Here is a 13,427-nt window from a genome sequence, read left to right on the forward strand (position 1 = left end):
GATTGCAGAATTAGATTGCTTGTACTTCTTCGCCTGACCGCTCCTGCTCCTCTTCTGTCCTACTGTCTGTTGAGTCTTCAGGCAGAGGCGTCTCGAAACGATCTATACTATATTGACTGCTCGAGAAACGACGCTGTTCGGGTGAAGAGGGCCGTGATTCTCGTTCATCTATTGCGCTCAGCATGCTTGCAGCTTCTGTTGTCGATGCGACCATTTTCGTCGGTGTCTCTGCATCTTGACTGATTCCCGTCGTCGACTGTGATTTTGCAGTGACCCGCATTGAGGGTCGGCGCGGCGTAGATCCGTTCGGCGATGTAGGCACTGACCATTCGCCCGATGTGTTACTCGCTTGTCGCTGCGGAGTAGAGATCGTGCTCGAATTAAGCCTCGGCAATGCCATCTGCGAATTCAATGGGTGTAGTATTGAAAAGATGGCAGGCTCATTCTGCGCATATGACTCAAAGGGATCGGGATGGGTGTCGCACATCGAAGCGAGGACAGTGTCTGATGTACCCTTGCTCGCAAATTTGTCAAATGTGTCGACTTCTGTCTTGACGACTAGAGCGACGCGATTGGCTACGAAGCTCCAGACCGTCTGCTCCGCTTCGAGTACTTCAGTGTAATGCTCGGCTTTGAGTCTATCGAGATCGTCCACTTGAGACTGTAGCTCTTGCAGAGCACGACGAAACTGCGCCAGATCGCGTTGACGCTTGCGACCGGCTTTCATGTTCTCCGCCTCTGTCTCGCGAATGCGTTTGCTCTTATCTGCCAGCGCTTTCTCGTATGATGCCTGTCGATCGACGACTTCGACACGGTAGGCATCAAAGCTTTCCAGCAAGGGTATCTCGAAATTCTTGTAAAAGTTGTCCGACTGCTGCGTCATCAGCCTTTTCCACCGACACGCTCGCGTAGACTGACCAAAACCTGATCGTGGTTGCTCATGAGGTGATGCAGGCCGCTGGCGGCGTAGAGTCTATCGCTGGCTGCGCGCTCATCTTCAAGCTCGTCTGGCTGCAAAGTCAGATCTGGAGGGGTCCGGCCGCCTGTCCTTGAGCTCGCATTCGAGCTCTGTGGAGCGACGTGTAGCCCGAGCGCTTGAGCAACACTTGCGCTGGGGTGCCGGCTCGGTTCTTTTGCCTCCCTCTGACACCTCGCGCCTTTCTGTCTCGCGCACGTTTCTAAAGCCGAAGCGAAAGCTGCAGACGCAGTGGCTAGCTGTCGCATCGCATTTCTAAAGGCTTTGGCCGACTTGAGTAGATCTTCATAGGCTTCGAGCGAGTTGCGTAGGTCCTGGCGCGTCACCACGACGCGAGGCGCACTGTACAGACCCCCCCAATTGAGGTCAGAGGCGCGTGTGCCGACAGATGCAGAGGGCGAGGATGGTCCTGCCATGATGCTACCCGGTCTCACAGCCGGTCTGGGTGGAGCGGGCGTCGAGCTTTCTTTCGAAGTGGTCGACCGTGCGCTTGGAGTCCTTTTCAAAAGCTTGCGCGGCTTCGGCAAGGGCACAGACGTGGGCGTCGGCTCGGAGACGGGCTCAGATGCTTGTGTCGCCAGCGTTGAGCTTGATGCGCTGCCGAGAAAGCCCATGTTTTGCAGGACGAGAGGTGACGTCGTAAAGGACGCGTCGCTGCTGCTGAGACTCTCCTTGATGGGGCACGATGACGCAGCTGCGCCGCATCAAGACCGTCAAGCTTCGGCGACTCGTCTCAACGGTAGCATGCAGACGGTACGACGACGTTGGATGGCAGCGTCAGGGTGCGCTAGTCAGCTACTTAGCGCAGTCGGACGCCCAGCCGATCCATTTTACGCGTGAAGGGGCCAAGTCATCGCGAGAGCTCTTCGACCTGCTGCGGAAAAGCAACACGCTAGCCGAAGTCGAGATAGGCCGATACGACCAACCAGAATCCTTCGACAAGGTTGAGATCCCACTGGGCACGTACATGGAGTTGCTAGACGCGGGCAAAGGACAGTTCGGCGACAAAGCGGTTTATCTTGCACAGTGGCCGGGTCTGGAAGCCATGCCCGCCCTCAAAGAGAAAGTCACAACACCACCATGGCTGCAAGAAGCTCTCGACGTTCAACAGGCTGACCTATATCGCGCCTCGTTCTTCGTCGGTCCAACGAGCGCCATCACGCCGCTTCACCATGACCCTTATGACAATCTATTTGAGCTCAAAGAAGCCTGCCGGGCGCTCAAGCATTTCACCATCTTGCCAAAGCGACTTTCGCATCTACTCAGATCGTCCGAACAGCAAAAGAATACATCCAGCGTCGATTTCGACATCAGCAGCGGCAAGCTCGCGCTATCGGCTGCCAGTCCTTCACAAAAGTACGCACAAGAGATCCTGAACGCAGCGCAGACATGCGTACTCGCTCCCGGCGACACTCTCCTTCTACCTAGAGGGTTTTGGCATCGTGTCGAGACCATCTCCACAGATTCAGCCCAACCGGGCTGGGCAGCGTCTATCGGTTTCTGGTTTCGCATGCGTGCAAATTGAGAGCAACAACAACAACAATGGAGGGCAGCAGACAGGCTAGCAGGGCGATTCTGCCCAAGTGCAGCGCGGACAGAGATCGAGAAAGTCTTGCGCGACCAGGGCGACGGCATTCCATGATGCTACCGTTGCCGTCTCTGCTCGCTCGCAGTCAGCTCGATAGCATGCAAAAGCGGCCGACTGACCCATCGTGCTGATGAGAGGCTCGAAAGCATTGAGGTAGTACAGACCGCGATCGAGCTCGATGGGTGCCAGGTCGGGGTTCGGTCGCAAGTAGGGATAGGCAAGCCAGCGTTTGTCATACGACCAGAGCACATCCCGAGCTGCAAAAGCTTCATCTAGTGCAAAGGGCGCCTCCGAAAAGACTGCAGCGCGCCAGTCAGCCCGCTTCTCTTTCCTATTGGCGCAACGCACTCTTAATGACCCACTGATCGTCGAGAAGCTGGCGCAGATAAGACAGCGAACTGAACTTGGGCCTCTTCACTTGATCCCTGTTGGCGTATGCAAAAGTCGACAAAGTCGTCTTTGGCGTTTCTTGAGGATCGGTCAGGCCGAAGAAGGAAGGTAGAGGCGTGGATGCGTTCGTCACGAGCAGCTTGACGTGAAGCGGTACATAGTCTTGCTGAGGTATCCTCGACATTGCATGCGAATTGACAATCTCGATGGTAGTTTGAGCAGCGGGCGCAGCCAGTAAGATGACATCAAAGACAGACGAGCTAGTCTCGCCGCTGTCGCCAGACGCCATCAGGAGCCATTTGCCATCATCGAGCCGTGTCAAACGTTCGACTGTCGTACTGAGATGGACCCTTGCGCCGCTTCGGTTCACAAAGCCTTCAAAGATCTGCCAGTTCCCGCCGACGACGCTGTGCGTGCCGGATGCAGCCATCGATACCATTCCGCCGAGCGCATGCATCTCTAGTGGATTCTGACCATAGTTGACCCGCGAGGCAGCGCCGGCCAAGTCATCAATGAAGCCCTGTCCCACGCCATTGTCGAGCTGAAATCGTTCGGATGAGATCTTGGTGAGATCCACACTGTCACTCAATGCTGCCACAAAGTCCGAGACATTGCGTCGGGGTTGGTGGTCCTGATAGAGTCCGAGAAAGCGCTGGATTGTCCGTTGAATGATCGAATGCGCACGAAAAGGCGAACGGCCATATTGCCATACGAGCTTGACATTGTCGAGCCAGCCATAGCTGCCTTGTTTCTGTCGGTAGCGAAAGGTCGCACCGTCCCATATTGCCATGCCTGTGTCTGCCTCTGAGCCATGGCCATCTTGCAGCAGCAAGCCAAATTCAGATGCAGCCTTGACGAGATTCCGGTTCGCATCCACAAAGACGGATGCGCCAAGCTCGATAGAGACACTGCCGAATTGCGATGGGAGTTTTACAGTCGTGGAACGACCGCCGATGTAGCCGGAGCGTTCGTACAGGTGGATGTCGATGTCAACATCCTTGTCGCGTTTTGCTAATTCACGCAGGAAGAACGCAGCGGATGAGCCTCCTGCGCCTGCGCCAATGATGCCAACTCGGAGTGATGGATCAGACTGGGCGCTGAAGACCGTCTGGGTTGCCGAAACTAAGCCGAATGAGCCAAAGAAGAGCACTGCCCGCATCGAATTAAGGAGGTCAATCAGTGCATTACGCGCATTAAACGACGCGATGATGATCGCCTCAGCATCGAAGGTCGATGGTGATGCATAGCGCGACAACACAACCTGACTACGATGCAACGACGCGGTAGCAATGACCATTTGGCCGAATCGGTAAAGTGGCACAACAGATCACACGTCAAGTGTGACGATGATCAATCCCAGACAATGCTGCCGTCTCTCATATCTCTGACTTTTGGGCGAGTTAGTGTGCAACGTTACAGTCACGACGATTCGCTGCAGTACTCGCTGCGCACGACTATCTCGCCCGCCGAGCAACGGAATTGCACCGGGTAAACATGTCGCAAAGTCATCTCCGCAGTTTGCTAAAGAGTCGCGAGTCTCCTCGCCGTAACCCTACTGCATCGCCCGCCACCTACTTACCCTCGCCAGCTAGACCACAGTCAAAGAAGATGGCCATCATCAAAATCGCACTGAGCCTAGCTGCACTTGTAGCAGTAGCTTTTGCATTGCCCGGCGCTATCGACTCGGATGCAGAGCTCGTCAAGCGTGATACATGTCCTTCCGACGATCTCACTACGATCTCGATCGCGCCTGCCAAAGGTAGCGCACCCGTGCTTACGATGCAGTTTTGCATCGCTGTCGTACCTCAGGGATCTCAAGTCAGTCAGGTTCATCCTCACCTGCTTTGGCGCTCAGACTAAGCCAATGCATAGGCCTGGCACTTGTTCGCAGCCAGCACACCGAATACCCACTTCAATTGGGGCGGAGCAGGAACGGCTGACGGTTTCTCGACAAACACCTTTCAGATCCAGGGACTTGACCACGATGGCACTTGGTTCCTATTTCGGCTAGATCTGCTCTACCGCGGCCGCTCAATTTTGAAAGTCCAAATTGTATGTGATGTTTCTTTGCCACATCTGTATAACCCTGACGAATCGTGCAGCACGATTTCTACTTGCGCTTGGTACCTTACGTCAGCTTGAGCTATTGGGTCCGAATCGGAACAGTCGTGCGAGATCACTACAGCGGACCTATTAAAACGCTCGGCTAGCCTGATCCTTCGACCAATTGCATGCAAAATTGCAGCTCGCAGATCATGAAGTTTCGATGCTGTCACCAATCTTCACAGCTGCGGGCCATAGTGCGACGATAAGACACAGTCTAGTATTGCGGTCACACCTTTCTTACACAGTCAAAGCGGAGCTGGACAACTTTAGCTCGATCTACCTGGCATGAATCTTCAGCGGAGCGCATGTACGATCAGTCATGCTCGCATGGCCGTTTGAAAGCGAGACGATGTATGACTTAAAGATGTGCGATACGCTTCACGATCGGTTATGTGGAATGATCGCACTGGAGTCCGGCCTCACGAGCTGCTGCCATCACTCTGGTCTACAATGCACCTCGAGGTCATCGAAAACACAGTCGCACTAGCACTGATCCCACGACATCGCTTGCGTATGTAACGCATGGCAGCTACGAATCCTCGCCAGACGTACATGAATTCAAAAAATCATCTGAGCAGACACGTCGCAAGGTCGTGCGGGCGACTTTGCAATCTCCGCTGTTCCACAGGCACGCCGCCCTCTCTGTAACCGTGCTGCATCGCCAATCACCTTCTAATACTCGTCAGCTCGACCACAGTCAAAGGAGATGGCCATCATCAAGATCGCACTGAGCCTAGCTGCACTTGTAGCAGTAACCTTTGCATTGCCCAGCGCTATCGACTCGGATGCAGAGCTCGTCAAGCGTGATACATGTCCTTCCGACGATCTCACTACGATCTCGATCGCGCCTGCCAAAGGTAGCGCACCCGTGCTTACGATGCAGTTTTGCATCGCTGTCGTACCTCAGGGATCTCAAGTCAGTCAGGTTCATCCTCACCTGCTTTGGCGCTCAGACTAAGCCAATGCATAGGCCTGGCACTTGTTCGCAGCCAGCACACCGGACACGCACTTCAATTGGGGCGGAGCAGGCACAGCTGACGGTTTCTCGACAAACACCTTTCAAATCCAGGGAACTGATCACGATGGCACTCGATTCTCGTATCAGCTAGATCTGCTCTACCGCGACCGCTCAATTTGGAAAGTCCAAATTGTATCTGATGTTGCTTTGCCACAGCTGTATAACGCTGACGAATCGTGCAGTACAAGTTCTACTTGGGCGTGGTACCTTACGTCAGCTTGAGCTATTGGGTCCGAATCGGAACAGTCGTGCGAGATCACTACAGCGGACCTATTGCAACGCTCGGCTAGCCTGATCCTTCGACCAATTGCATGCAAATTTGCAGCTCGCAGATCATGAAGTTGCGATGCTGTCGCCAATCCTCACAACTGTGGGCGATTCGGTTGTCATCGCAATGTGTTCTCATACTTCCTCGCCGGTCGCGCCCCGCGGAACAAGGCCGAGAAATTCGTCGGCAGTACTCTTCAGAGCGCTCTCGATAAGCCTGTACGGGCTTGCTGGCCCCACAATTCTCGAACGATATGCGCTCGGCAACTTCTCGTGTCCTTACAGCGATATTGCACACCTCTGAATGGCATTCAGCAATAAAGCACTGATCCTTGACTTGACAGAGTGCGACGACAAGACACAGTCTAGTATTGCGATCACACACTTCTCACACAGTCAAGTCGGAGCTGGACAATCATTTCTCCTTCTGTCTGGCATATATCTTCAGCGGACGTACGTAACGCATGGCAGCTACGAATCCTCGCCAGACGTACATAGATTTCGTCTGAGCAGACACGTCGCAAGGTCGTGCGGGCGACTTTACAAAATCCGCTGTCCCACAGGCACGTCGCAGGTTCCCTCTCTGTAACCGTGCTGCATCGCCCATCACCCTCTCGCGCTTGCTGAGTAGACCATGGCCAATAAAGATGATCAGGTTTGAGGCAGTCCTCGGTTCAGCTGCGCTCGCAGCAATAGCTTTTGCGTTGCCCGGTGCTACCAACTCGAACGCACGGCTTGCTGAACGTGATACATGTCCTCCCACCGATCTCACCACGATCTCGGTAGCGCCCGCCCAAGGCAGTAGACCAGTCGTGACCATGCAGTTTTGCACCGCCGTCGTATCCCAGGGAGCTCAGGTCATTCCGACTTCTTTCCACTGATCCGGCGCTCAGACTGTGCCAACGCACAGGCCTGGCACTTGTTCGCAGCCAGCACACCGAACACTCACTTCTACTGGGTCGGACCAGGCACGGCTGACGGCTTCTCGACAAATACTTTCCAGATCGTGGGAGCCGATCATTATGGCACTCAATTTTGGTACAAGCTAGACCTGCTCTATCGCGAAACGTCTATCTTCAAGGTCCAAGTGGTAAATGATGCTCGTGTGCCGCCTTTGCATAACCCTGACGGGCTGTGCAGTACGACTTTTATTTTGGCATAGGACCTTACAGGACCTTGGCCTATTGGGTCCAAATCGGAACAGTCGTACGTGACCACTACAGCGGACCCATCACAAAGCTCGGCTAGCCGAATTGTTCGGACAAATGCATGCAAGTGTGCAACTCATCACGTCTCGCTGTTGTCACAAATATTCAGGGCTTCATTCCCATCAATCGTCATCGCAACGTATCTCGACAATCCCTCACCGGCACCTCTCCTCGACATACGAGCGCACAGTTGACCAATGGTCAGGAAAGTAACAGCAGCCATCCTCATAGCGCTCTCGACAAGCCTGTTGACGCTTGCTGCGCCGGCAAGCCTCGGACGACATGCGCTCGAGAAATCCTCATGTCCTTACAACGATGTTGCGCAGCTGCGAGTGACGGACAGCAGCAAAGCGCTCATTCTTGATTTGACATGGTGCAACGCTTGGGCGCCATCAAAACAAGGGGATGTGCGTCATCCAAGCTGCTACAGACTTTTTGCATCGCTCGCATACACAGCGCTCTCCGTGATCAATCGCAGTACCGAAAGGTCACAGCCCACTTGCATCAAGGGGCGACAGGCAGACATTTCACGACTTAGGAAGCTTGAAGTGCGGACGCACTGCTCCACCGAGCGTGAACGTGTAGTCGACTAGCGTAGGAGTTTTGTCCTGCTGGAACACGACCAGGAAAACTTCCTCGACCGTTTGGCCTTGGTAGATATACGAGAGCAGGTACGAGAAAGGCTTATTCGGCGCAGTCTCTCCTTTGATAGAGTATTCATCGAAAGGTTTGCCGTGGGGTATAGTCTTTCCAGCCTTCATAAACTTGAAGACAGTCTTGGGCGTTGAGGCAGCAAAGTTGACAAACTGCGAGTGAACGGTTATTCATTGGCACATGGGAAGATTCTGACGTACGTTGCCCTGCGGAGACGGAGCCCAAGCACTGCACCATGTCAGGTCCACATCGAGCGACGTTCTGCTATCCGTGATTTGAAGGTGGGCAACGTCGCTTTCAGGACACGATCGTCTCTCGAGAGCATTGTCGGCCGACGACGTCGGTGATGCGAGCGTCAGGACGCTTGCGCATGATACGATGGCGATGACTGTGGTAGCAAATAGCATCTTCGAAGTCGCTTCACTGTTTCTTTGGCCAGAACGAGAAGGTTACGGTCAGGGTTTCATCGCCCATCGCAATGGAGATGATCGTGCGATGGCAGGCGGAGAGTTACGGACGAAGTAGACTTCCATGGCGCAACGTCGAATAGCCGGTCGCCCCTCAGTGATTATGACAATAACATCGCATCTGAACGAGCAGCAATCGATCGTCGACGAGACACGATCGCGCGAGACCTGCAACTGCCAAATGTAACGAGCATGCTAGGGTTGCTTATAGTGCGATTGTACGACTCCGCCGAGCGTGAACGTATAACTGACCCCCGTGAGAGTTCCGTCAGGCTGGAAGACACGTAGATTGACAGCCTTGACCGCCCGACCCTTGAGGATGTAGGAGATCAGGAACCAGAACGGATGATTCGGCGCGCTTTCTCCCTGGACAGCATACGTCTCGAAAGTTTCCCCGCCGGGTAAAGGCGCTCCGCCGTCGTCGAACTTGAACGTCGTCTTGGGCGTCGATGCACCAAAGTTGTGGATCTGAAAGTCACCGGTTGGTCAATAGCATGTCCGAAGCGTTTGACATACATTGCCCAGCGGAGAAGGAGCCCAAGCACTGCACCATGTGATGTCCACATCCAGCGGTTTTCTACTGTCTGTGATACGAAGGTGGGCAACGTCGTTATAGGCACAGGGCGGGTTCTTGACGGCACGGATGTCCGACGACGTAGGTGCAGCGAGCGTCAATGCACACGATACGATCGCGATGGCTGTCGTAGCGAGAAGCATCTTTATCGATGGGTTGCGCAGAAGCAGGAGAGATACAGTCAGGAAGTGAGTGACCCGCTTCGCGACGGTGACGGTAACGCGTGGCAATCCAGTTTGCGACAGTGAAATTAGAGTAGTCAGAAGGCGTTACTAGTGCACATGATACAAGACTGTAGCAATCACTGACACTGTTCAGTGATTTTTCTATTGATTGCACAGCCAATGCTTGCGGACTACGCTGCCGCTCGAGAGCGTATAGTCAAAGTAAGGCGGCTTGCCATCGCGCGCAAAGGCGTGCATCTCAGCGAAGAAGATGCTCTGGGGCTCGAAGGTGTATTTGAGGAAGAAGTCAGAAGAAAGCAGAGTCGAGCAGCCGGGTAGGGTTGTTGCCCGGCGCCACATGGCAATCTCTTGGCGAGCGCGTTTGCTCGCTCGCGCTCAGCTATAGAATGGTGATCTGATCCACTCCAAGGTATCAATGCCGCTCAGCTATACAATGGTGATCTGATCCACCCTAAGACGCTCGTGGTCTTTTTTATTGCTGTTTGTACTACTAGAACCCGCAAGAAAAGTTTACTCAATGGCTACCGCTTCTGCCACGCGGGCGAAAACGGCAGAAGACCAAGAGACAAGACTGTCACGACAAGAGGCTGCGATGGCGACGGTCAGCGAGCAGCTGACTAGGCTCACAGATTTGGTGACGCAGCTTACAACGTCACCACCGGTGCCAAGCACTCAGGGGCCATCAGAGCAGCAGCAACGGACACCTTTGCCAGCGCCATCCGTCAAGCCCAATGTTGTGGTGGAGTCTAAGAGTAAGTCAGCTCCGTACAATCGCCGTCCCGCTGGGGTGCCAGGGTCGGTGCCCATGCCATTGTTGGCAAAAGTTGTCTCCTTTCAACTCGAATTTGGCGAACTTGTTCTACTCGCCGGCGCCAGCGCCAACAGAGGTTGTGCAAAGAAGAAGTCTGGCGGCGCTTTGGTGCCTCTTCAAGCTCTGATGGGAGCTATGTCGACTTACTTTGTGGCTATGGCGGATTTCTACCCTAAACACGCCCTGTCGATAATGAAAGGTCAAGCCGTGCTCGCCAATTGGCTCTGGGCGCTGCACGGAATGGGAGTGACCGATACGGCTCTGTCAGAATTCATTGAGCTCCAATTCGCAGGAAAACAGGCGAAAATGGCCACGGGAGCGATGGACACATGGCAAATCGAAGATCCCCTGTCGGCGCAAATTATTACAGCTAGGCTTGTGGCGGAACGATCAACGGCTCGTGGAGAGACAGCGAAGTCAATTGAGAGCGCGGAACTTCGGGACGACAGTCGAGCAGCTCCGCAGTTCGTCCGCCAATGTTTCGAAGAGCGCGACCGGGGACGATGCGGAAAGAGCAATTGCGCGTACCGCCATCAGCATAAAGACTGAAGGCAGGCAGGATCGCACGCTTGGCAACCCTGCCTCTTCAAGAAGCGTAGACCGCCTGACCGGATTCCGTCGGCACGGCATAATGCAGATCCCCGTTCAAACTACTTGCGACCCTACAGTCGCGCTGAATGAGTGGGTTCGAGCCTGAACTCGGACGCATTCGTTTACGTACCCGCGAGATTACCCGGAAGGTGGCACTTTGGTAGCAGTGATTCAGCAGATCGTCTAATATGGCGCAGCGATCGGGCATTGCGGTCCTCTGCCGTCAAAGTCAGAGAAGAATCATGCGAGCGCGATGAGGCAGAGCAAGTCTTTGGACAAGCAATTGAAGGCGCAAGCAAAGAAAGGACACCTCTCAAGGGTGCAGCAAGCGCACATGCTTGAAGGGTACAGATCCTCACCGTTGGGCGCGGTGACGAAAGAGGGATTAGATAAAGTCAGAATCGTTCACGATCTGTCCTTTCCGCATGATGGCACGAGCGTGACTGACGGCATTCCAGACGGAGAGGCGATTATGCAGTGTGCGGACTTTGGTTCTGCTGTTCAGGCCATCCGCGAGACTGGCAAGGGATGCTGGCTCATCAAGCTCGATCTGGAAGATGCGTATCATCAAGTGCCGGTCCGACTGGCGGACCGTCATCTGCTCGGGTTCGAGTGGCGGGGCGAGCAGTACATGTCAACGCGTTTGCCCTTCGAGCTGCGATCAGCGCCGTACGCGTTCAACTTGCTTGCTGAAGGACTCCATTGGATCCTAGAGCGCTGTGCGCTGCCAGCGGGAAGAAAGATTCGGCATTATCTGGACGACTTCCTGATTGTCTTGCCGCGTACGGTCAGCGAAGAGGAGGCGCGAGGCGTAGCGCACCGAGCGCTCCAAATTGGAGAGCAGCTCGGCTTGATGCTCAAGGCAGCCAAGCTGGAAGGGCCTACGCACGACTTGACCTTCCTCGGCCTGCGTATCAACACGATCACAGGTGTCGCGTTGGTCCCAGACGACAAATTGGCGAAGCTGCGGCGACTGACGTCTACATGGCAGAGACGGCAAGCAGCCACGCTCAAAGAAATTCAGGAATTGAGCGGTCACCTGCATTTCATCTGTCAGGTCGTGCCCCGCAGCCGAGCGTTCATTCGTCGTCTGGACGATTATGCGACGTCGTTCAAATCAAGTCATGCTAGAAGGCGAATACCGCGCGCGGTACGGCGAGATATTATCGTTCTGGTGGCATCTGGCGCCCACCTGGAATGGCCATACAATGATCGCGGATGATAGGGCACCGATCGCAGTAGCGACCGACGATAGTGGCGTCGGAGACATCGGAGCCGTATGTGACGAGCTCACTTTGTCGGAGCTGGCGCCCAAATCGATCATCAAGGAGGGCATCATGGCCCTCGAGATCTACGCAGTCGTGAGAGCGTTCAGGCTCTGGGGTGTGCGCTGGCGCGGTCAGCGTGTCATGGTTTACTGCGACAATCAAGCCGTAATAGCGGCGATCAAGTCCGGTTCGATCAAGGATGCAGCAGTCATGAGGCTGTTGCGCGAATGATCTATGCTCTAAAGGAGCCTGGGCATCTCAGCGGAGATCACTTGCATAGCGAGCGAAGATAATGCAGTGGCGGACGCGCTAAGTCGCCGCGTGCCGCAGAACGACTCAAGATCGAATTCGATCAGCCCCCGTGTGGCTACTTCGAGGAAAGACCGGGCTATTCGGAGCGAGCTGTCTAGCTCGAGTTGTCTTGGGTCCGACTCAAGAAAGACATACGCGACCGTCAAAAGGGGCTACGATCGGTCCATCCATTCTACCGATACATCAAACCGGACGAAGCCATTCTGCGCGCATGGTCCGGCAGACTGCTGTCGGGTTTGGGGCCTTCGGGTGCTCAACCCGCTGGCGCGGCTCAGAGCGACAGCATCGTGGCGGCTCAGGCCCCAAGCTCGGCGATTGCAAGCCCAAGCCATACGCTCCAAGACGGATCGGAAGTCACGGAATTACTTGCGGAAGACCGATTCATTCGTCGTTCAGCCTTAGGCGCCAACGGGGCAACAAACGTCATCCAAACTGCTACAAACTGTTTCGCTTACGCCTTGTCAGTTCTACGGCTTCGCCGCCTCGACTGCGAAGACTTCGTTTGCTTTCAACAACGCCGGCAGGACTCAGCCTGACAATCGCGACTACAATTCCTTCACAGTCAGAGGGTTCTGTCATCTGGCCGCTCATTCACCTTCTACCTGGCATACGTCTTCAACGGCCGCGCAATCGATCACGCTCTCCTCGCTTAACTCCAGAGAGATGATGTGTTACCTGAAGATGTGCGATATGTTCTCACGATCGGAGGTGCGGAACGACCTCACTGGAAACCGGCATAGTCAACTGCTTGCATGGCTTGTTTGGGCCTCGATGCATCTCGGATCCATTGCGCANCACACTCGTGCTATTGTTGTCTCCTTTGCATCGCTCGCATGCACAGCGCTCTCCGTTTTCAATAGCAGTACCGAAAGGTCACAGCCCACTTGCATTAAGGGGCGACAGATAGACACTTCACGACTTAGGGCGCTTCCAGTGCGGACGCACTGCTCCACCGAGCGTGAACGTGTAGTCGACTAGCGTAGGCGTTTTGTCCTGCTGGAACACGAGCAGG

General features: G+C 54.7%; 10 protein-coding genes across 10 annotated transcripts; 5 read left to right on the forward strand and 5 right to left on the reverse strand.

Annotated features, from left to right (window-relative positions):
- Positions 1-10: 10 nt before the first annotated feature.
- L969DRAFT_55397 (uncharacterized protein) lies at positions 11-1,590 on the reverse strand (the record flags this gene model as incomplete). The annotated part of the gene is made up of 2 exons (XM_014709366.1): positions 11-871; positions 919-1,590. The coding sequence occupies 2 exons, from the start codon at positions 1,588-1,590 to the stop codon at positions 11-13; spliced, it is 1,533 nt and encodes a 510-aa protein (XP_014564852.1).
- L969DRAFT_280703 (uncharacterized protein) lies at positions 1,358-2,698 on the forward strand. The gene has a single exon (XM_014709367.1). The coding sequence runs from the start codon at positions 1,662-1,664 to the stop codon at positions 2,499-2,501; it is 840 nt and encodes a 279-aa protein (XP_014564853.1). The 5' UTR covers positions 1,358-1,661; the 3' UTR covers positions 2,502-2,698.
- Positions 2,543-4,136, reverse strand: L969DRAFT_91141 (uncharacterized protein). The gene has a single exon (XM_014709368.1). The coding sequence runs from the start codon at positions 4,111-4,113 to the stop codon at positions 2,896-2,898; it is 1,218 nt and encodes a 405-aa protein (XP_014564854.1). The 5' UTR covers positions 4,114-4,136; the 3' UTR covers positions 2,543-2,895.
- A 312-nt stretch (positions 4,137-4,448) lies between these two features.
- L969DRAFT_55396 (uncharacterized protein) lies at positions 4,449-7,593 on the forward strand (the record flags this gene model as incomplete). The annotated part of the gene is made up of 11 exons (XM_014709369.1): positions 4,449-4,772; positions 4,827-5,006; positions 5,057-5,086; positions 5,758-5,976; positions 6,031-6,210; positions 6,261-6,290; positions 6,404-6,620; positions 6,742-6,798; positions 6,859-7,202; positions 7,256-7,435; positions 7,486-7,593. The coding sequence occupies 11 exons, from the start codon at positions 4,449-4,451 to the stop codon at positions 7,591-7,593; spliced, it is 1,869 nt and encodes a 622-aa protein (XP_014564855.1).
- Positions 7,594-8,080: 487 nt separating this feature from the next.
- On the reverse strand, positions 8,081-8,614 carry L969DRAFT_55405 (uncharacterized protein; the record flags this gene model as incomplete). Its single annotated transcript, XM_014709370.1, has 2 exons — positions 8,081-8,359; positions 8,408-8,614. The coding sequence occupies 2 exons, from the start codon at positions 8,612-8,614 to the stop codon at positions 8,081-8,083; spliced, it is 486 nt and encodes a 161-aa protein (XP_014564856.1).
- A 127-nt stretch (positions 8,615-8,741) lies between these two features.
- L969DRAFT_281045 (uncharacterized protein) lies at positions 8,742-9,810 on the reverse strand. Its single transcript, XM_014709371.1, has 3 exons — positions 9,558-9,810; positions 9,191-9,448; positions 8,742-9,142 (listed from the first exon to the last, which is right to left on the reverse strand). The coding sequence occupies exons 2-3, from the start codon at positions 9,389-9,391 to the stop codon at positions 8,870-8,872; spliced, it is 474 nt and encodes a 157-aa protein (XP_014564857.1). The 5' UTR covers positions 9,392-9,448; positions 9,558-9,810; the 3' UTR covers positions 8,742-8,869.
- L969DRAFT_280948 (uncharacterized protein) lies at positions 9,751-10,911 on the forward strand. Its single transcript, XM_014709372.1, has 2 exons — positions 9,751-9,842; positions 9,890-10,911. Exon 2 carries the CDS (start codon positions 9,951-9,953, stop codon positions 10,791-10,793), a length of 843 nt encoding a protein of 280 aa, XP_014564858.1. The 5' UTR covers positions 9,751-9,842; positions 9,890-9,950; the 3' UTR covers positions 10,794-10,911.
- L969DRAFT_55357 (uncharacterized protein) lies at positions 10,831-11,043 on the reverse strand (the record flags this gene model as incomplete). The annotated part of the gene is made up of 1 exon (XM_014709373.1): positions 10,831-11,043. The coding sequence occupies one exon, from the start codon at positions 11,041-11,043 to the stop codon at positions 10,831-10,833; it is 213 nt and encodes a 70-aa protein (XP_014564859.1).
- Positions 11,044-11,959: 916 nt separating this feature from the next.
- On the forward strand, positions 11,960-12,334 carry L969DRAFT_20514 (uncharacterized protein; the record flags this gene model as incomplete). The annotated part of the gene is made up of 1 exon (XM_014709299.1): positions 11,960-12,334. One exon carries the CDS (start codon positions 11,960-11,962, stop codon positions 12,332-12,334), a length of 375 nt encoding a protein of 124 aa, XP_014564785.1.
- A 7-nt stretch (positions 12,335-12,341) lies between these two features.
- Positions 12,342-13,204, forward strand: L969DRAFT_280679 (uncharacterized protein). Its single transcript, XM_014709374.1, has one exon. It carries the CDS (start codon positions 12,627-12,629, stop codon positions 13,080-13,082), a length of 456 nt encoding a protein of 151 aa, XP_014564860.1. The 5' UTR covers positions 12,342-12,626; the 3' UTR covers positions 13,083-13,204.
- The last annotated feature ends 223 nt before the right edge of the window (positions 13,205-13,427 follow it).

This window comes from Mixia osmundae (genome assembly GCF_000708205.1).
Source record: "Mixia osmundae IAM 14324 unplaced genomic scaffold scaffold_16, whole genome shotgun sequence".
Taxonomy (NCBI): Eukaryota; Fungi; Basidiomycota; class Mixiomycetes; order Mixiales; family Mixiaceae; genus Mixia; species Mixia osmundae.